Raw genomic sequence first — 22824 nt, 5'->3', positions numbered from 1 at the left:
AAATTATGCTTTATTTATTATGTATTTTGCTGATTCTCACATTCTAGTTCTGCTTTTTTCTCTTATTTTAGATTGTTGCTTTTTAGTTTATTGGTTGTGTTGGACAGACACAGGAATGGGGTCAGGTCTCGTGCTGAGATCAGGCTTTTCAAAAGTTATAATGATGATAATCCACACCAATGTGGTCCCAGGTTCAAAGTAGGGCTCCAAGAGCCCTGTTCTAGATCTGTATCAACAATTTAAGCTCTGCTGTATAGTATTTAAAAACAATTGTTTCTTTCTTGCTAAGTCTTATTAATAGTCAGCTGTAAAGGGGACTCTTTACTGACAGGTGACAGATGTGAGATGAGCTCAGCAACACTCTGCTTACCTCAACAGCAGCCTTGGCCCGCTCAAACTCCTCCTCCAGGGACTGGTGTCTGGACAGGAGGGCGCTGCCCCACCGCGGCTCCTTTGTCAAACGAGCCTGACACACATACGCACACGCACACACACATACACACACAGACACACACACACACACACACACACACATACATACATAGGTACACACGCACACACATATGAAGACACATTTAATTATACACATTAATGCACAGACAAAATTAATTATCCCCAAACTCCCAGAGCACATCGCAAACACCCACGCACACGCACACACACACACATCCACGTAGCACAACACATCAGCCAGAAGGCGAGACGGGCAAGGAGGGTGGGCACTAAATATCCCTGCCTCGACAAAGCCTGTGACATGCTTATGAAGATCAGCGGACTCAGCACCGTCAGCATCTCACCCCCTACACCCTACCCCAGGCCACCACAAACTGTATGTGAAACTGCATATGCTTCGTATACAATTACACGCGCGAGGTTTTGCATTATCAAAGTGCAGTGTAGCTTCCACGATTCCACATTACACCTACACATTACATACTGGAAGGGGGTAAATGATTTTGAGATGCCCTTCCATGCTCACATGTGGCCCTCGATTTACTGTAAGTAGCAGTGACTGTATATATTCCAGGGCCAGTAAATCCATTACATAGAATCGATGGCTCCACGTGTGTGGGCTTCTTAAGGCTGCTTGGCATCCAGACCAGTCTGTCATTATTGCCATCTCTGCAATCTGCCATTATACAAGACTAATTGAGGTTACATAATCCCAGTATTAACTGACTCTCATGAAATTGCCTCATTCATTTTTTGGAGTTAACCACATTTTTATTTACGAGAGCAAAATTCATGCAGTGCTGAAATCGAGTGTCTGTTTACATAAAAATAAAACTGCCGTATGCTGTAGCATGGTTGTTAAAGGAAAAATCCACCCACTATTCTTGCTTTCCCATCTTTGTCAATTTTATTTTATTATTCAGGACAGTAATTGTTTAATACTAGAACTCTAGTATCTTTAAACATCCGAAATGAATATATCAACAGTTTATATAATTTAATGATGTTTCAGAAACAAACTGGGCTTAATTCCAAAGCCACAATTTTTTTATTTTTACAAAAATAATGGGGGGAATTTGGCTAAGGTCAGACGACATCAATTTCTCTGCCAAAACATGACCAGAAAACAATGTTGTTTCATGAAACTATAAGAGAGAAGAAACGTTATTGTTCTTTTGTGTAAGTGTAGAGCCAGTTAGTCCTATGAGTCCAGTGTGGTTGGTTGCAGGGCTGGGTAATAATAACAATATAGATAATTATCTCAAAATAATTTTCATCAAAAGCAATATAATAAAATAAAATATATACCATTATATTGGTTGTGCATTGTGTGTAAGCATGGTGATGATGTACAACACATAATTGAACTTATCAGATTTGTTAAGTTTTTCTCATTTTCCAAGTGTCATTCTCTGCATATGAGTTAAAAACCCCAACTTTCACTCGGGTAAAAAAATATTGCCATATTTGGTCATATTGCTAATACTTGTTCATATTTCAGACAGTATCTTTTAACTTTTAAACTTTCAATGTGTATGGCAAATTTAACCCTATTTTATGCAAGCTATGATTGGCTGTTCAGTTAAAGGAATGGTCAGCTGAACACACTAAACAAGTGATATACAGTTACATTTCAACCAGATCCATTCACAGTCTTCGTCTGTGAGATGCAGTTGAAAGCTCAGGAAAAACCTACAGCAGCAAGTGGAGTTTAAAATGAGATTATTGTGAAATGTCAGATATAAATCACAAGGTTAAGAATGAACTACACAACTCAAACAATCAACTCTTCAGAATTCATTCAAGTCATCAATGCCTAAAGATATGAGGGTGGATTTTTCCTTAAAGCTTAAAGTTTTGAGCCTTTTACTTGTGTTGGCTCTTGTGCCTGTCATGCATCACACGGCCGCTTTGTTTGCATGCATGTGTGTGTGTGTGTGTGTGTGTGTGTGTGTGTGTGTTTGTGGTATCTGCCAAGTTGGAAACTAAAAACCACTTTTTAAAGGATCTCTGTCAGCGATCCACTGTGTCACTCCTGAGCGAAACAAATTAAGTGTTTGTTTGCCAATAACTTCCCTCCATCCTGGACAGCTATCTTTAATCCCAAATCTATTATTTATCGGTGGTGAAAAGGTGATGTATGGCTAGCTGGCTTGGTGGGATCAACACTAATGGGCTCCGAGTCAGCCCGCTGAATAATTCATCGGCTATTAATCTAATAATGGTGTCTGGAAACAAGACCCCGTATGCAGACCTACATAGGAACATCAACCCGGGAGGAAAGCGCTTGACATTTGGACCTTTTTAGCACCACAAAAATACAATTTCAAGGCCAACAGTTGCTTCATTAATCACCTCTTTTTGTAATTTTTTGACAAATTTTGAGATGGTGTGATGCTGTTTCCCCGGTGCAAATGTGAAAGTCTTTCAATATTGTATGAAAGGATGCATAGGGAGGCTTACATGTCTTCCACTAATATACTGCCTGTTGAGCTGAAATTGAAGAATTGTAGGGATTAGGACAAAAGGATGGGTTAATAATCACACAACAGTTTGTCTTATTAGATACAAACGTTGTTATGTTAAATTGCTGTGCACAAACATGCAGGTGCTAAAGTTAAATTCATGAAATTATTATGACAGATTAACCGTCAGTCAGAGCAGTGTATTTGGGATGTGTGAGGCTTTCTCACTTCAAGTTACGACACTGCATGCAATAAGGATTCCTGCCTGCTCTTGTCACACTGGGCACTTACTTGAGATGCTAGGACACACTCCGGGTCGACTTTGGTATTTGCTTCCAAGGAGTTCTTATGCGATGAGTCTAATTGGGTTTTACAGTCTATGGACCTAAGGAGAAGACGGGAAAAGTGGGACAAGTAAAACATTTTGACATTTATTTGAACAGAAATAGACTTTCTTGGGCTTCAAGTCACTTTTTAACATTTAACGAAGACCCCAATGTTTCTGGATATTGTATGTGAATATTTAAACTTTGTACATACACAAATTAAAGATAGGGTTGTTCTAATGGAACAGGAGGTAGATATAAAAGCCAATATGCTGTGATGCCTAGTGAGGGATAAAACCTACCACAGAAACTCATTGGAAGAATTTTTGGATGAACGTCGTCTTTCCATCTTCCATTTTCTGTTGCCATTTCTCTCAGGGTTGGGGTTCAGCTCTTCCCATTTATCCAACGGTGAACCTATGTTAACCATTGACATGAATAACACAATAATACATTTTAAATAATCAGAAAACAGAATAAATCTACATTTAACCTATTAAATATCAGTAACAGTGACAATATTGACATATTTGCATACCCGTGACATATTTGATGATTTGCACTTCTGTTGTTTTATTTTCTCAGCTGTTTATATATATTTATATATATATACATTATTTCCTATTTTTATATTCTATTTTATTCTATTTTATACTGTTTCTATCTTATTTTATTGTATAGTGTGTAATTACTTGAGCATTGTTAGAAGAGAGCCTGAGACTCAAGCATTTCACTGCCAGCGACTGCTTAATGTTATTGTTGTGCATTTGACAAATAAAAAATCTTGATCTTGATCTTGATCAATAATCGGTTAATTTGAAAATGTCATGAAGCAATAACACTTATTAAGTTGCAATTTAAAAGTGTGTATGTTTTCAACAAATCTTAAATGGAAATATGATATTGCTGTGGGTGTCCAAAAGAACAAAAAAAAATATCTATTCACATTTCGGCTTAGACAAAAGGTTTTGCACAGAGGTTATAATCAGTCTCACTGTCATGAATTATTCACCACACTGTAGTTTGACTCACTCTGCATAATTAGCTCTCAATGTAGACTTCAACCTTCTCAACTGGCAAATACTAAAGTAATTGGCTGTTTCCTCTTTATGCCTTTCTCGTTGATCCCCTGCATTACAGATAATTGTCTTAATCCCTCTGTGGCCTGTCTTGAACATTTGCCGGGTCCGTTACTCAGAGGGTGAAAGTTGGAGGTGGTTGATTGTGAGATAAAGACATTTAAGGGTTACATCTGGTTATATCCGTTTCCTTGAATCAACATTTTCTGTTGTGTCCCCAACTTCTTCTACATGCCCGCTGTTAGCTCAATGTATTTCTGTGTGTTTTTATAGACAATTATTCAAACTTTGCGGCCCTCCTACCCGAGTCGAGCGACGCTCTCTCCGGAGTCCTCATGCTTGGTCCTGTCTGTTCAACTTCCACCTGGATCAGCTCCGTCTCATCCGTTTTCTTCCTGTGGTGGTTGTTCTTCTGGCTGTCACGCCGGGACGTTAGCGTAATCTTCTTGTCCTTACTGCTCCTCCTCTCGCCAGGTTCACTGAGATCCAGCAGGTCCAGTGTTGAAGACAGAACTGTGGGGGATAACACTAGGTCAGCTCCCCTCCTTTTACAAATACTGTGTTGTTTTACGTCATATATTTGTGCAGCAGTGTTGCTAACCTTAGTCGGGTACATTTTAATTTACGTCACTTTGGAGCCTCACTCCTTTTGTGATAAGATAGAGTGACAGGTTTCTCTTCTAGTACTTCATGAAGTTTGGATTTTGATCTACACTTTTTCTGACACGGGGAGTTGAGCTGTCAAGGGTACTTAAGCTGTCACGCTGTTACCCCCTGGGCAGACATCTAAAAAAACTGGATGCTGCTCTTTTCAGAGATCCTAAATATACTTCAGGCCACTGCACAGTCTGATGAGGAAAAGTCAGCCCCCTCGAGGAGCTCCAGTTTGGTCAATTAAGTAATTCAATCTCAGGTTGGTTCCCCGGCAAAGAAGGACACGGCCTTCTGTCAAGGAGCACGGCTTTTGTATGTGCTGTCTACCAGGGCCATGGCTACAGAGTTTATTATAGTCAGACTGCTTGAAAGGAGAAGTTCTTTAATTTCAATTAAAAAAGTTCTCTTCGGAAATATTTGGCATCTATCTTTCCTCCCACAGCCGATTTTCTTGAGTCCCGTCATCATCATGTTTTGCTGCTGGCTGCGTTTTTAGCAATTTCATGTGGTTTTCATGCAGCTTCTTTCTGGGAAAAATATGTATTTACAGTGCTGCACGAATATTGAGTAGTTTCTCTCTTTCCTCAGAAGTGCAGTTCCTCACTTTAACGCTGCTCCATCAGGGGAAATCACTTCACTGCATCAAGTGGTCCTGTCTGTTTGGTGAAGTTGTCTGCGATGGTACAGGCAGCTGCAGACCCCGACCCAGGGTGAGTCTGAGCAAGCCAGGGAAACTACCTGACCTAACTTTCGTTTTCTGTCTCCTGCTTACAAGTAGTGATTTTTCAACACACAGCAGCAGTATGTTATAGTGTCTGGCTTTTGTATGATACCTGTAATTAGCATGATTATGATAGGCAGGGAATACGTTTTTTTTATAACTTGATGATTGTTGTCGACCTGTGTGTCCTGCTGAATTCTCTCAGCTACACAAAGTATTGAACAGTCTGGTGAAGCCCAATAGCCCTAAAATGTTACTATGAATGTGACACCTGCAACAAAGTAGAGCTACTTTGTGTGGTAACATGCAAGAATTTGAAAGATTACATTGATCTTATTTATTGCCACTTGATGTATATGAACATGTCTCAGAGGAAAACGTGCAACAAACTGTGCAGTAGTCGTCATTACGTCATGTTTAGTATCGATAAAAGGCCCCAAGATCAGTACAATTTAAATCTGTGTTTTCTCTGTTAACCGACACACTTTTCTCACTCTTTTTAAAGGACTTTGTCTGTTCATCCTGAGCACTGCGCACCTCGAGTGCATAATAGGGCTGCTGTGGTTTCATGACAACCAACTGAGAGCATTTGTTGACAGGAACCTCTGCATAATTAGAGAGTAAGCTCATCTCCCGTGACTTGTGCTCTTCAGATGACAAATACAATCAGAAATCAAGGGAATGACGTCAGAAATGTTTCGGCACCCTCAAGTCGACACCAAAACGACGGGACTGGGAAAACAATTTTCCACCAACTGGAAGTGTTTGCTCTCTTTTTATCTAATGGATGATGAGCTGCTGGGTGGTGACCCCTGGACCGATGCTGAGCAAAGAAACGGAATTCTCGAGCTGTTCAGCCTCACAACATGACTGACAGATATACTGGGGTATAAGAGAGAGGGAATGAACTCCTTACTCAGACACGATTTGGCTTCACCATTCCACATTGGGTAAGCAATCCATTTCAAAAACCCCATTCTTTAATTGAACGCCGGAATCACATGAATCAGCTGGGAAACGTGAGAACCATGGCTTCTCCACCGCATCCCTGTGACTATTGAACCAGCGTGTCGGAGCAAAGTGCTGACAAAAGAAAAAAAGAAGATGTGCACCGAGGAGAAGGGCTTTCATCCAGCCAGGTGGGGGGGTGGTGATGGTGAGGGCTTCTGCTTGAATACATGAGTTTCAGACTGAATCAGTAAAATGGCTAGTGATGGATAACCTAACCAGGGTAAGAGGGATGGTTTCTATCAGTCAACAGGAAGACAAGCTGAATAGGTTGAACAAATATTTGACAAATGTGTTTCTAAACCCCACATCCCCATGACAACGGCTTAAAATGTATAATATAGGCAAAAACAGTCATCGACCTCAAAAGAAGAGGGGAGTAAGACAGCCTGCCTGAAAGAGAGAGAGAGAGAGAGAGAGAGAGAGAGAGAGAGAGAGAGAGAGAGAGAGCATGATGTAGGTCTCATGTGGATACGTTTATTTGAGCTGGTGATTATCATTAATTATCGATTTTTCTATTGCCTGCTAATTCCTGTTTTGTGTTATTCAGTGCTGGAAGCGATGCCAGTCCATCATTGTGGGAAAAGAGATTGACAGACTCTTAAAGCTCAAATCCACTTCATATGCTTTAAGACTGCGGGAGGAAACTGTGTAAACATGTAGAGAACATGTACTATGTCTACAAACAGCTTTGAACATTTTTAAGATAATATATGTTGACTACATTCTAGTGCGGATTTAACCACTTTGTCCAGTTTGAGATGACCAGTTCATATTGGGCCTGCGTCATCGACAGAAGGAGCAGCAGGAGGCTCTGGACAGACAGAAGGTTGATAGTTTCCCCACAACAGTTTCCAGACTTTACCAGTTTGGAGATGACACATGTCAGCTGCGCAGCCTTCATCTGCAAATCCTAATTCAAATGATGATACAGCTCAGTGATCAAGGTCCCACCCATGTGGAAACCAAGATGGCACTTGACATCTGTTAGAGTCAGATCAGTCAATTTCTCAACACCTACAGTGCCTTGCATAAGTATTCACCCCCCTTGGACTTTTTCCCATTATGTACTGTTACTAACTGGAATTCAAATAGACTTAAATAAACTTTTTCCCGTTTGATCAACAAAACATGCATAGTACTTTGGAGGTGCAAAATAAATTTTATTGTGACACAAACAATAATGAGAACAAAAAAGTTGACATCTGTTGGGTGCATAAGTATTCACCCCCCTGTGTCAATACTTGGTAGAACCCCATTTCGCTGCAATTACAGCTGCAAGTCTTTTGGGGTATGTCTCTACCAGCTTTGCACATCTAGAGATGGAAAGGTTTGTCCATTCTTCTTGGCAAAAAAGATGAAGCTCAGTCAGATTGGATGGAGACCGTCTGTGAACCGCAATCTTCAAGTCTTGCCATAGATTCTCTATTGGATTGAGGTCTGGGCTTTGACTGGGCCATTTTAAGACATTAACATTCTTTAATCCAAACCATTCCTTTGTAGCTCTGGCTGTATGTTTAGGGTCATTGTCCTGCTGGAAGATGAACCTCCGCCCCAGTCTCAAGTCTTTTGCAGACTGCATCAGATTTTCTTCAAGGATTTCCCTGTATCCATCTTTCCCTCTATTCTGACCAGTTTCCCTGTACCTGCTGAAGAGAAGCATCCCCACAGCATGATGCTACCACCACCATGTTTCACTGTTGGGATGGTGTGCTCAGGGTGATGGGCAGTGTTGGGTTTTCGCCACACATAGCGTTTTGCATTGAGGCCAAAATGTTCAATTTTGGTCTCATCTGACCAGAGCACCTTCTTCCACATGTTTGCTGTGTCTCCCACATGGCTTCTGGCAAACTCCAAACGGGATTTTTTATGGATCCCTTTCAACAATGGCTTTCTTCTTGCCACTCTTCCATAAAGGCCAGATTTGTGGAGCAGACGACTAATAGTTGTCCCGTGGACAGATTCTCCCACCTCAGCTGTGGATCTCTGCAACTCCTCCAGAGTAACCATGGGCCTCCTGGTTGCTTCTCTGATTAATTTTCTCCTTGTCCGACTCTTCAGTTTGGGTGGACGGCCTCCTCTTGGTAGGTTTGCGGTTGTGCCATATTCTTTCCATTTTCTTATGATAGATTTTATGGTGCTCAGAGAGATGTTCAAAGCTCTGGATATTTTTTTATAACCTAACCCTGCTTCATATTTCTCCACAACTTTATCCCTGACCTGTTTGGTGAGCTCCTTGGTCTTCATGATGCTGTTTGTTCAGTATTGATCTCCAACAAACTCTGAGTCCATCACACAGGTGTATTTATACTGAGATTAAATTGCAGACAGGTGGACCCTATTTACTAATTATGTGACTTGCAAATGTGACTTGTGAATGCAATTGGTCGCACCAGATCTTTGTTAGGGGTTTCACAGTAAAGGGGGTGAAAACATATGCACTCAACACTTTTCAGATTTTTATTTGTAAATAATTGTGAAATCCATGTAATATTTCCCCCCACTTCCAAATGATGCACTATTTTGTGTTGGTCCATTACATAAACTCACGATGAAATAAATTTTAATCTGTGGTTATACCATGACAAAATGTAGAAAAGTCCAAAGGGGGTGAATACTTATGCAAGGCACTGTACTTTGACCTAGTTTATTTCCATGTATCAATGGAATAAAGCCATTATATTGAATATATACTTGTGCTGTAATGATTTTCCAAATCCACAGTCCAGGTCGGGACTTGGTTTTTGAGGTGTGGTTTGGTTCAAAGCCCTCTTTTTGTTTTTGTTGTTAAGGGAAAGGTGTTGTGGGTGCGTAAGTAAACGTTTCTGGGTTTTAGTAAAAACACACTAAAAAGAAGAACACTTAAGAAGATGTTGGACCTGACTTCACATTAAACTACGTGAAAAAAATCTAGAGTAATTCAATCTATATATTACATATTCCGTGTCCTCCGCAAGCCCAACACAGCTCAACTCAGTCCAGTTCAAAACTCATAAACAGTCGTTGGTGAGTGGCATATTGGTCAGTAGATAATGAGTGAATTTTTTTTGAGTTGAACTATCCCTTTAAGGTATTTCTTTAAATATATTAAAGGGTTAGGGTTAGGGTTAGTTACTGTATTAATATTTTTCCAGTGAAATATCATCGGCAGTTTTTGGCCAGAGCTTTGAAGCAGAAACAATAAGCTATTATCAGCTTTTACACTTGGCTGAGGTGGTGAGGTTTTTTTCTATTAATTAAAACCAAATGGGACAAGCTGCAAAAGAAACAGACTCATTAAATCACGATGTACATGAAGCATGTGGCATGTTTGTCATTTCACAGAGGAGACAGAATAGAGGCAGATGGAAACATCAGATGGAGATGAGACGGCAACCTGGAGAAATGTCAGATTTCCTCATGGTTTTAACTAAACTAAGATAAACTGGTTACATTCAGACAGCTTCAGTTTCAGCCTGTGTGTAACAGTGTACTGTTAGTGTACTGTGGTTTTAGAAAACAACACCAACTGCAGTAAAGAAAATAGGAAAGGAAAAATCGTTTAGCGTCTTCCTTTCCCTTTGACAGAGTTGTCATTTACGTGAGTGAGACATTATCTTAAATTCGCCTGGGTCACTTCCTCCGTCGTGGCCTCCCTGCTCCACTGTCTGTCTCTTTGTGTGTGTAGTATTTTAGCAGCTGAGCCCCAGGCAGGAGGAGAGGACAGAGAAACGAGTGAGACTATAAACGACAGTCAAATGTGGCAGAAAAAACTCATTTTTTTCCTTTTCATTCAGCTAAGTCAGTGTGACAAAATATACTCAAGCGGTGTAATAAAATAAATGGTGTAATGGCAGAAAAATCCTGCCTGTGTGTTCTACCAAATCTCACAAACTGACTCAAGACTGACAGGAAATCTTTGACTCCTAGTAGCACTACTGTACACAGCAGTTGTGAATCTAGGATTTAAAAAACGATTTACAGGAGGGGCCACTCACAGTATATGTCCAATGTCTCTGCACCATTTCTGATTCATTAAAGTGACCATTTAAGTCATTCTTTATCAACTGTTAGCTCTATAGCTTAGAGGAAAGCCAGACATCATTGAATATATATTTTGAAAATGTTCCTTGTTCAAGCACATTGTGCACTTGGATTAAAGTACCTCATGTGTTAGCAGCCACAGTGTAATATGACATTTTTTCCTCAATATGCTGCTGAGCAGTAACTCAAACAGGACTCTAATTAAAACAAAACTTCATATGCCTGGTGGTCTGTTATAAATGGGACGAGTCAGTGTACGGTACCAGCTGTGTTGGAAGTCACTGGGCGGGAAACCCCATCACACTTGGTCTCGCAGAGGAAATCGTCAATGGAAGGGCTCAGAAGCGGGCGGCTCTCTTGTTGCTCACTCACCAGCTGTAAGGGCAAACAGACGAGACGATTAAGGCTCTCACTCGGCATGTTTCTGTCAAACCCCCTCATCCAAACCTCTGCATGCGGCTGCTGTGTTAACATGGAGTGAAGTTCATCTCTCTGGTCGTGCTTCAGTGTCAGTGTCACTATACAGACTCAGATCACAGTCTGTTTAGGAAGGTAACACACTTTGTGGTGGTTTGCAGCACATCTTTCATTTATCTTGACCCTAGATACACTGAAGTGATTCAAATGTGTGTTTATCTGCTCAGATGTTTAAAATGTGAGCAACACAAAGACACATAATTGTAATCAATTACTAAACCCCTCTTTGCTAACTCATTACTAGTTATTGTGCTACTGATGTGAACTGACATGTATTTCTAGCTGATGTTGCCCAGATTGTGGCCGTTCTGTTTTGATGCAGCTCATGTTTAGCCATTGGTTGAAACAGATCCCAACCACCGCTGTGGCTCAGGGGGTAGAGCGGGTCATCCTCTAACTAGGAGGTTGGCGGTATGAATGTTTGTGTGAATGGGTGAATGGCAAACAAATGTACTGTAAAGCGCTTTGGGTGGTCATCAAGACTAGAAAAGGATAGATACAGATCATTTACCATTGACATGATCATATGCACCACATGTACGCATACACACACATGCACACGCAACGCACACACACACACACAACAAACCACAGTAATTGATCATAACCATTGTAAAGCAGGGGATTGGTGAATGTTACACTCTAATGACTTGGAGAGTATAAAACCAGCTGATACATGCAGCTTGTCCCTGATGAGATGTCTCCCTAAACTTCTAACATCTATCTGAACATGAATGTATCATATTTAGTTTTTATCAATTCTTTGCTTTCAGATAGCCAGCTACAAGCAGGCTGATTTCTGCTGCTATCCACAGGCATATTTAAAAGGCACATTTTAAAAGTATGAGTGATGACTCTGCAGCCTTTGTGCTTTTTTATTTGACGGCTGATTTGTAAAAACATGTAAACTGGTTTGACTGGTTTATTTACACTAAATGCTAATGTTAAATCAGCACAATAGCTCAGTTACAAGTTTTCGCTTTTGTACAGACAACATTCAGTTCGATTGACGGGACCAGAGAGGGGTAATACAACAATGTGTTTGTGATTGAGGTGCCATAGTAGTTGTACTGGACTGGATTATACTGAAATGTGTATTTAATATTATTCTCTCCTCACATTTGTAAATGACAACGTTATTAACACAAGTCAAAATGATGCAGTACAGTTCACCACCACGGAAGACTAACATGTAGACACTAAACATACACATCCAAGATACACACATAGAAAAACCTTTTTTCAGAAACTTATATGATTATATAAAATATATGATTTAGAAAATGGGTAATTTGTTTTATATTGTTTAAGAAATCAGATTATTGCAGAAAGATGACCAGTTTACAGCAGTTCATGTAACCTCAAGTCACCAACGAGAAAAACAGCTTTATAATAATTTGCTAATGCTTATTTACATCTTCCACATCTTGACCCCCCTGCCTGTGATGCCCCGGTTTGTACTCGTTGCCAGTGCAGGTGCAGAATAAGTTACCTCTGATTCATTATTGGCCCGACGCCTCGATACACCAGGTGCAGCTGGACTCAATCTGCCAACCAGTGCTTCATCATTTGGAAGTGAAAACCAGTTTTGTCTCATAGAAATGTTGAGCCACCACCATCACTGTCGTCAGCTTGTGTAGTGTGTACATAATGCTGGCAGTGAGGAAACGTTGTATTCACTAGTGTTGCTCTGCAGGCCGCACTCGTAAGCAGAATTTTAATGAAGGTGCTGAAAGTTAAATGATGTAATGGACTGCACACGACCTGCCATGTGTTTAACGTGGATTTGGGTTTTACAGCATATCACTGTGCAGTATTTCCATTTACAATTATGGATGTGTAGTGCAGCCATTGTTTGGGCTCTGGTATTGGAGAGGTTGTGGCTCGAGTGTTTCCTCTCTGACTGCCTGGATGGGCCAAAGCCTTTCAGCCTGTACTTATTGAGACATGTAGCTCAGCAGGAGAGATGATTGTATTCTGGACTGGTCATCAGCAGCTGGTGGCATCCTCACCACTGTCACCAGCTGTGTTGGGCAAGTTACCTGAAAGTGGTTTTGAATTATATTTACTTAATACTTTTAGGTAATTACACTTACTCAGGGAAAGTAATTGTGGGTTCCTCTGTTTGCCCCAGTCCTTTTATTAATGCACACATATGCTGCTGTTATTTTTCAGTGTTTTATTATCTCTATACTGAGTTAAACAGTGGAACAATAAAACCCAATTTGCATGTCTTCTGAAGCATTAATCCGTTAGATAGACTGTGTAATAGGATGTCTCCCCTTCCTTCCACCATCCAGAAATGAACCCAAAATAGCCTGGTTACAAACGCTGCCATCTCGTGCCATTGGAGCTAAAGTCTGTGCAGTAGCAATCATGGGGTGGAGCCGTGGTTATGTGAGATCCCCCCCGATACACACACTCGGCCAATCGTGAGTTTGTCACAGCTGTCACTCATGATGTTTGACTAGAAAAATGGAAACTTGAACGTACATCAGAGTGAGAGGAAGAATGACAGAAACAATCTCCACTGTGGTCCATGTCCCATTTACTAACATGGAGGAGGTAAGATTGAAGAGCTACAGTTTAGCAAGCTAGCAGGTGGTGATCAAGACTTTTCCATCCTTATAAACAGTCTATGATCTGTTCACATTTATGTTTATAAGCAATTCTTATACAATAAGAAGTCATGAAGTCTCATGATGGTAAAAACAATGTAAAGTATGTTTTTTAAGCTGTTCAATTGGTTTGTGTTTCCCTGCGGACCCAATCAGAACATGATTCTTAATGTGGAAGAGAAAGCTAATTATGATTTATGATGATGTATATATTATGATGTTTTGTTCTATGCATATTTAACAGAACTGTTGGTTGAGAATAATAATGTTGACTCACATAGAGTTGAGTTACATCAAAGAATCTGGAGGATAAAATTACTACGAGAGAAACACTACCCCACTTTTAGGAAAATGAACATAAATAATCTGGAGAAAGAGAAGGGTCGTTACTTTGTTTAGTGAGAGTTTGTGCTGCTCAGCAAGAACCCTGACCCAGCACAGGTAATTAGAGTTTGTGCTGTTCTGTTGTCAGAATAAAGTTTTGGTTCATGGGGAAGTTTCACAGTGTGAAGTTACCTGAATTCACCCACCGCTGCTGCCAGCCCATGTTTTTTCCCCCAATCTTGGACTAAAGCGACAAATCATCGGATGAGAATACACTGCGGTTGACTTGTTTTTAAAGGTTGAATTTATTGAGTGGTTTACGGTGCGTGCTGCTTGTTGTGTAATTGAGTCTGACTGAAGGCTGCAATATAGTTGTTGGTGTAGTAAATGAGGCGGATGCTTCATTTCATATCCACTTCAAAACTTCATGAACCCGCATAATAGCCACATAACCGCTGGCCTTTAATGGAAGTAATAAAACATCTCAAAGGGCCTCTGCTGTTTTAATTAGATGATTTCTAACCACAGTCAACTCATTAAACTATCACCTAAAGCAAAGGTAGAAATTATTAAACTGACAGACCCAGCCCGAGCAGCGAGAGGAGAGTCTGCTTGTCATTCACACTAAACAAAAACAGCAGCGCTTGTCCTCCGTGCTATAATTTACCATATCAAAGCACTTTTTGCAGCCTGTGTGTGTGTGTGTGTGTCTCTGCAGTAGCTCTCTGTGTTCCTGTATTGTTTGTTTTTCAGAAAATCTGCACCTTGTTACAGAATAAGCTTATGGAGTCTTGCAACTCACACTGTGGATCTGATTTACCCAAACTCTGACAACTTGAGTTACACTGAAAACAATTTATAACCTGTTTTTACTTGGTTTTAAAGTTAAGTTTGTTAAGTGTGGTGGGAGATCTGATACTTGTCGATCCAATTAGAGCTTCATTAATAGTCTAGTTGAATTGACAGAGGATGAATCTTCCGTTATTTTCAGGCAAATAATTGAATTATCTAGTTCCAGATTCGTTTGTTTTAACATCATATAACATTCAATATCTTTGGGTTTTGTAATGTTGTTCATTTGAAATATTAAAACAGAGTAACTGTCATCTCTCTTTATTATGTTTTGAAAATGAATGAACATTAAAAAAGTTAATACATTTAAAATTATTTATGAACATAAGCTGTGTTGGAACTGGACAAAGATTATGAATTGAAACATTTTATTTATCTCTGTTTCTAACTTAGTTTCGTAATATTATTTTATTTAAGACTTAGAAGTTATTAGATTATCAAGGTTTATTCATTCTTTTGCATCATCCACTCGTCTCATTCAGGTTTCCTTACAAGTAAGAATTACAAATTAATAAATAAAAAAGATAAAACTTGCCTTTGTCAGGGATTTTACAGTTATGGATTCATTTTGATCTCCGTTTTATAAAAGCTCTCACAGGAATGATGCTTTTCGGTGAAATTAAATCAGCTCGTGTATTTCTTTTCAGACACCGCCTCAGGCACAGCATCAAGTATGAACAGTGCTGTTAATGTGAACTGATCAACCACATCATTAAAAAGCAGTTACCTGTTTAACATTGTAACAACTGCTGAGGTTTCAGGTTTGTCCTTGAAATATTACATAGATTCCACCTCACGCAACTATATTTAATTATAAGCAACTACCTGCAAAACTATAACATCCCAATGGCATGCTCAGCTTTAGGTTGAGCAGAATAAACGTTAATGTGGCAGGACGCTAAGCTAAGATGGAGAAAAATATGTATGTATTAGCATGTTAGCATAATTGAATTAGCATTTTGCAGCATTCTACATTCTGCGGCAAAGTACAGCCTCACAGAGCGGCACCCTGAGACCCTGTTAGTAAAAAAGACTTATTATTGATATTGTGTACATCCATAGACTGGATATAAAGATGGCGGACATGATGGCTCTCCACAAGTGAAGCCAAAGCCTCTCAATCACCATATGATGGCCGGCTGCAATACAGAACATGCTCCATGTTAGCAGATGGGATATAGACCAAACTGAAAAGTCAAAGTAGACTTAAAATTTATATTTATAAAAGAATGTTTCTGTTATTTTTTGTATCGGTAAGACTTTGTCAACCCGTCTCCACCTCTGATCACTACTGCTCTACCGCCAAATGTGCAGGATGGCGGCGTTCAAATCTGGGATATTTGGGCTTGATTTATGGACAGTGGGACAAAGTGGAGACATGTTGTCCATCTTTAGGTACTCTCTGTGATGCCATCTAATAATGAACACTGTCGGTCTGATTTTCTGTGTCGAGCTTCTTCAAGATTGGAGCAGATTGGCCGGCCTGCGAGGATCATGCTTGGGTCCGTACTTCACTGCTGATGAGGGTCACTGCCATCTGCAGCGACCATTACACAATCACTGTTGATGGTCTTCAAAGCCCTTCCTGCGATTGCCATGGGGGCCAATTTGAAATAATGGTATTGAAATGATGAGACCTTTTGAATTTCCCCCTTCTTGTCATCCAGACAACGGGGAACAGCAGATCCACTGCATTCATCCGGGGAGATGCGTCAGGCTTTTTGGTAGCAAGCAGCATTATGTTATTATAGGTTCACTCTTAACCCAAGAGAGAAGCTGAGCTGTTCACCCATTACTCCGACTACAAGCAGGTTGGCGTTTCCTCTCGCTGTCTTTGTTGTACCTTTTTTTTACCCCCTCTTCAAAACACCTTGTCATTTTGTTTACAAGTTATTTAAGGAGTAATCTAGATAATTATGTCATGGAAAACTTCAGCTAATTGTGCCACTTGGGCTTGATTCCAGGAGATCTCTCAGATGTTGCTGTCAGGGGAGCTGTGCACCAGTTAAACCTGCCATTGCCTTGAAGGAGGCTGAGGACAGGAGGAGGAGAGGGTGGAGAACACTACAGGAAGGGAAACGTGGATCCAAAATATCAAAGAGGGAAATTTACAACAGTGTAAGTTGTGTAAGATCTCACGCAATATGTAATGTCCACAAGTTGCGATGAGGAATTATTTCACATGTAACTCCTAAGCATCTGTATTTTTAGTGTTATATTTTGCCACATCTTGATCATTATTTCTTTATTATGTTGTTTCCTTATTAGGGTTCTGTTCATGTGCTCCCATACTGGAGCCTACATATCGTCGTATGGTTAGACGGGTACTTTGGAGTTATCACTATAGCTGGATCATTTTGTCCTAAGCTGCAAAATTGAAAATTAAATTGGAAAAAAGCTGAACTAATACTTTACTATTATGTCTTTTAATCATAACACTGATAGTTTATCTATATTGTCTCATATTGAACAGTTATTAATCTCACCAATAGTCATTTAGACCACATCTGAAGTCATTGGCATAGAAATAGGATATAAGAGGCTTTGGCTATACAGGTAACACTGTTAGTAAAATCTACTCATTGCTGGTTTTTACGGGATTGGTTGATTTTGAGAAAAGTATAGAATATCACAAAATGTATCCTTTCAGCAGCAAATTCATTTCACATGCAGAAATGTAAGTCCTAAGTTCCCAGTAAAGTGAGGTTTGTTTATATGTTAAGTTTGTTTTTGTGCTTCATAGTTTGGAGCTTCTTTGGATTCTGGATTTTGGGATATCTGTGCATAACATTTACAAACTTTAACCTTGTTGCTATAGAAGTTATATGCCATCATCTTTCATGCTGCTTCCATTTTGGGCTCTCTTTCAAGTTTCCCTTATCTTTTCAGAGTCTGTGCAAGTTGAAACCCCTGACTCTGTAAGGCCTATTGAGACATATTGGACTTTACAAATAGACTTGACTTGACATATGGCGTGAGGAGCCAGAGCCTGTCACTTAGCCTCTGTCACTTGCTAAGTGACATCAAGCCGGGACATGGTGCCTCTAGAACTGCAGCCAGCTCAGCCACCAGAGAGAAGAACTCCAGTCAGGAGTTTTTGTCTGGACACATGAAAACAACATTAAGTAGTCGTTTGACACCACAGTGTGACTTCGTGTTTATTTTGCAAAAACGTATTTCAGGCAAAACTTCTGAAATAAAAAAAATTCTACAGATCGAAATTAAATTATTTAAATAAGAAAGAAAAACAAGCAACCTAATCAGTTTTTTTTTTCTTAAGCTTGCTTCTGCAGTTCAAGCATTAAATATTTACTACCTACTCTGAGTAAAACAATGCTGACTTGCAGCATCTGCTTACTCCTGTGTGTGTGATTGCATATGCAAGAGTTAAGTGTGGTGCACACTAGAAGCAGGCCTGAGCAGTGATCCAGGTTTCTGCTCCGTTTGTTGCTGCGTTGTTTTGCTCTGCAGCTCTGAGAAGTGACTTGACGTCGATGCTGTAGGTTCTTACTGGAAATGTGACTCGACTGACAGCAGCAGTTAATTGTTGTGTTTTCAGGCTGAAGTATTGGTGCCATTCCACGGCCTCTCAGGACAAAAAAGCCCATTTGAAACCTATTTAATTAATGTCAGAATGCATCGACCTCAGTCCGAAACCAGGCTGAACTTGGAAGATACAGTGTTTTTAAGTGGGCTGTGTTGTCCTGCTGTAATGGACTAATGCACATTGTCAGGAAAAACACTGGATTTAAAAATAGGACCATATATAATGATTGGGGCCGGGCAGTGTGACCAAGATCCATATCAAGACACATGGTTAGATTGACTCTTATAATGATCCATTACAGGAGTGATTCTTATTGTGTACAATAATGCACATTTAATTTATCATGTGGGCTCACATGTGATTACTGTATGAGCTTTATGGACATTCTGTATACAAATAATAGATTATTATTGTTATTTAAGATAATTAGTGAAAATTGCTTTTTGAATTTAGTTTGGATGTAATGATAGCAATTTCATTAATGGCGTTTGTAGTCATGGTAACATAAATATTAATCATGCATCACAAAACAGGGGGATATGTGCTAGACATTGTTATGCATATCTATTTCTCACTACATTCTGCAGCTACTTTACGCTTGAGAGAGCTTTCTGCACGTAAGCAAGTCTTTGTGTGTTTATATCCAACAGCATAAAACTCATTACTGTAATTCCTGTGAGGCCAGTGGTCTTTGCTGACACTCAATGAAAACCTCAGTGAACTGGATAATGGTTCAGACAGTGATGTGAGGGAACCATCTAATATTAGAACGGTAAGCTGGACACGTATTTGTGCTCGAAGTCGATGTGTCTCTTCACAGAAGGATGAGGGGTGGTCAAATGTTGTAAACAGGTTTTTATTAGTCTGCACAATTAGCCCCATGCTCTGCGAGGTTCAAACCATTCAATCAGGCCACGGAGACATCTTAAGACCATTTAGGGCTGGGAAATGAAACAATATATATAATTGTCGTCATGTAACTTCAATCAACAATGCAATATAACAAATCTTCTATATAATGATATAATGCTCATGCATTGTGTAAGCACAGCGAGGAGGTTTAACACAGTTAATCTACATAAGTATCTTAAAACTGAAAACAAATAATAATGTGAAATTTATCATGATAAATATCAATATTGACTGTAACAACATTTTTGTTCCTGATCACATTTTTGTCCATATCGTCCAGCCATTTAGAAACATAATTGTTCTTTTGAATTCATGCTATTATTTATGTATTGTCCCTTTGTGTTGTCTTTTATCTTGGGCACCTGACTGCAAGCCAAGTTTCCCAACAGGGATATAACACAACTGAACTGAATTTGTAATTATTGACCTGTTGTGTCATCATATTGATTTCTGTGACACTGCAGCAACTTATACTCCTGAATGAGTAAAACTGTTATAGAGGGAACCTATTCTTTATTGACCCTTTCTTATAGAGTAATCCTATTTGGCACATGAGACGAAAATAAACGATACATTAGAAGTGATATGTTGGTGTAAAGCAGCTTCATCTGTCTGCAAGAAGTGCTGCTGAGCAATTATCAAATCCCTTCCACTCGAGTGGGAACATTATCTCGATGGTTTGACGGCTTATCCATCCAGACATTGTATAGAGAATGAAACACTTATAAAGCATGCTTCAAGTTATTTAAACATGGACAGATACAAGAGGAAACACACTGCAGCACACACACACACACACACACGCACACACACACACACACACACACACACACACACACACACACACACACACACACACACACACACACAACACTGTAGCGAAGCAGTGAAGCACAGAGCAAGAATAACTCATATAGGCATCTGGAGAAGCAAATCCATCCAGCTACATCACTTAAAAAGCAAAGGAGAAGTGAGAGTGGACACAGTCACTTGCTGTAGTACTTTACACACAGAGCTCTCAGCCAGTAGCTCAATGCTATGCTGGGTATACCATAGCATCCATACACTGTTTTTGCTGAAGATTAGCTGCTTATGAGGTGTAAAAAGTTCATGGGCAAGTTTTTCCTGACCCGATTAGGAGTGGGACAGGAAATTTGTGTTGACCCTCTGGTTAATCGCCCCCCCCCCCCCCGCCCCCCCTACAGAATTAAACATGCAGTAAATGTTAAGAGCACTATTAATCTTTCAAAGGCTAATTTGACTAACGTGGATAACTGCAACCATTGGAAGCTGCTTCTGCAGATCCCAAGATTATGAGTCACTGTTTTTGTGGATGCAGTGATGCTGTTGAAGGGTTTTATACCCCATAGAGCAGCTGGAAATGAAATCATGTTGCTTAAGTAATGCGTTAGTAGACAGCGGTCAGTTGTAGGACACTTAAAGCTTTGCTAGTGTTTCGGTGTAACCAGCACAGGAAGAAGTTCCACTTGGAGGCAGGGAGGGAGGGCGAGGGAGGTTTCTGAAATGGTTCTGCCCACCTTGGTAGTCACTGGGAGGAGGGGCTTCCCTTCTGATGACGCCTTACTTGGTATCTCCTTCAGGACCATGGCAGCAGTCTTATCTGCGGCCCTAGAGTCTTTCCCCTACAACAGTGAGATCAACAATGACTCGTGTCAGGACAGTTGGACAACTCAGTGATTTTATATTTAATTTTAACCTCTTTCAGGGCATCTTACAGAACAGACTTTAGCTTATAATGATAAATTACTAGAAGCACGAGAGGGCTGTCTAACAACCACAACACATCGACTGAAGACATTTCCACAAGACTATGGCGATGAGAAGAGGGTCACTGCACAATGTAGAGGGTTTGACTTTAGACAATGATGAGCATGGTCGTCCACATCAGTGTTTGTCCACAGTATGATCACAGAATATTGTTCAGAGGTCATTTCACACCCTACAGCTCACTGTGTGTACAGTACTGTGTGTGTGTATGATGTGTCCACTAGTTTGTGATGTTATAACTGTAGGTTGTGATTGTAAAACTTAAATAGGAAAATCCTGGATCTAAGCAACCCTGTAGTTCCAGCTTCTAGAATGTGAATACTATGTGTTTTTCTCCTGTGATGGTGCTTTAAATATCCTCTGGGTTTGTCAGAAAAATTTAAACATTTGAAGCACTCTGGCAAATTATGACAAATTATTTTGAATTTTCTAGACCAACCAGCTAATCAGGAAAAAAAATCAATAAATGATCCGCTGACGAAAATGATGGTAATATGCAGACCTAATAATAGCAGGGCCCAACCTGCATGAGTTTTCAAACCTGTGTGATCTGCAATTTCAAATGATTAGAGAATATTAACATATTAATAACTATATTTTAATCTAACTGAGTACTCATCTGTTTCTGTTGTGGGGCACATTTTTGTTTGGATGTTCTAATCATCAATCTAACCTCAATCATGATTCTGGCTGGGGGACATTTGCACGTCAAACACTCCTCTGCCTCTTTTCCCCCCTTACCATTTCCTGATTGCATTGCTGCTTTGACTTAAAGCTTCCAAAAACTATTAAAATTATATTTTCTGGAATTTTTTTCCAAAGGGACACTGTTTAACAGATTGCAGCAATACTTTAGTGGCTTTAGTCCAAGATATTTATACTGAATTTCCTGCCAAGTGAAATCTCTGTTTGAAAGTGAATGTCCGGAAACATAGTTCTCTTCAAAATTATAATTAATGTGTCGGTTGAATTCCTTAAGTTTAACTTCTGAAAGTAACAAATCATTACAGTTTTTCAAAGATAATATAACATTATATATTCTGATCCAATATCATTTACAAATATTAATTCATTAATGTTACACCTAAGGATAATGTTATGTCACAATAAAAGTTGCATTTTTGTTATCGCTCACTTTGTAAAATCATTTAAATTCATATGGAACTTTTTGACAGTCACCAGAGAGAAGCTGTTGAATCCACATTAACACCCATTTGAGAACTGTCTGAACCTAAGAGCCACAAATAAATGAAAACATCATTAGAAAGGAGTTGCACTTTTTAAGTCAGGGAACCTGCTGTATTACTGCTTGTCACCGGAGGAAGACCTTTGTCACATTCTCAAAAAAGTTGATTGTTTGTTTACTACAATTATTTAGACAACAATCGTAATATTATCAGAAAAAACTCAAAGACTGAGGATCGTGACCGCGAAACCAACATTTACCCTCCAAGCATCAGTCCTGCCCTCGTCTACCACACACAGGCCCTTCTCGGGAAGACCACCGTCCGGACCTCATGCGATAATTGCCACATTACATTACATAACAGTAAAAAATGTATTACATAAGACGTCAA

General features: G+C 39.7%; 1 protein-coding gene across 1 annotated transcript in view; it reads right to left on the bottom strand.

Moving 5' to 3' along the window:
• pex5la (peroxisomal biogenesis factor 5-like a) overlaps window positions 1-21111 on the bottom strand; it is a 39369-nt gene extending 18258 nt beyond the window's left edge. The window contains exons 1-7 of the mRNA XM_053430800.1: window positions 20998-21111; window positions 10993-11104; window positions 4627-4836; window positions 3547-3661; window positions 3210-3303; window positions 2917-2946; window positions 371-466 (exon numbers count right to left, since the gene is read on the bottom strand). Coding sequence (XP_053286775.1) covers window positions 371-466; window positions 2917-2946; window positions 3210-3303; window positions 3547-3661; window positions 4627-4836; window positions 10993-11104; window positions 20998-21066 — 726 coding nt within the window. The 5' untranslated portion in view covers window positions 21067-21111. The remainder of the gene's footprint in view (window positions 1-370; window positions 467-2916; window positions 2947-3209; window positions 3304-3546; window positions 3662-4626; window positions 4837-10992; window positions 11105-20997) is intronic.
• Window positions 21112-22824: the final 1713 nt, after the last annotated feature.

This window comes from Pleuronectes platessa, chromosome 9 (genome assembly GCF_947347685.1).
Source record: "Pleuronectes platessa chromosome 9, fPlePla1.1, whole genome shotgun sequence".
Classification (NCBI taxonomy): domain Eukaryota; kingdom Metazoa; phylum Chordata; class Actinopteri; order Pleuronectiformes; family Pleuronectidae; genus Pleuronectes; species Pleuronectes platessa.
Note: the sequence above shows the minus strand (reverse complement) of the source record. Positions and strands in the feature narration are given on the sequence as shown.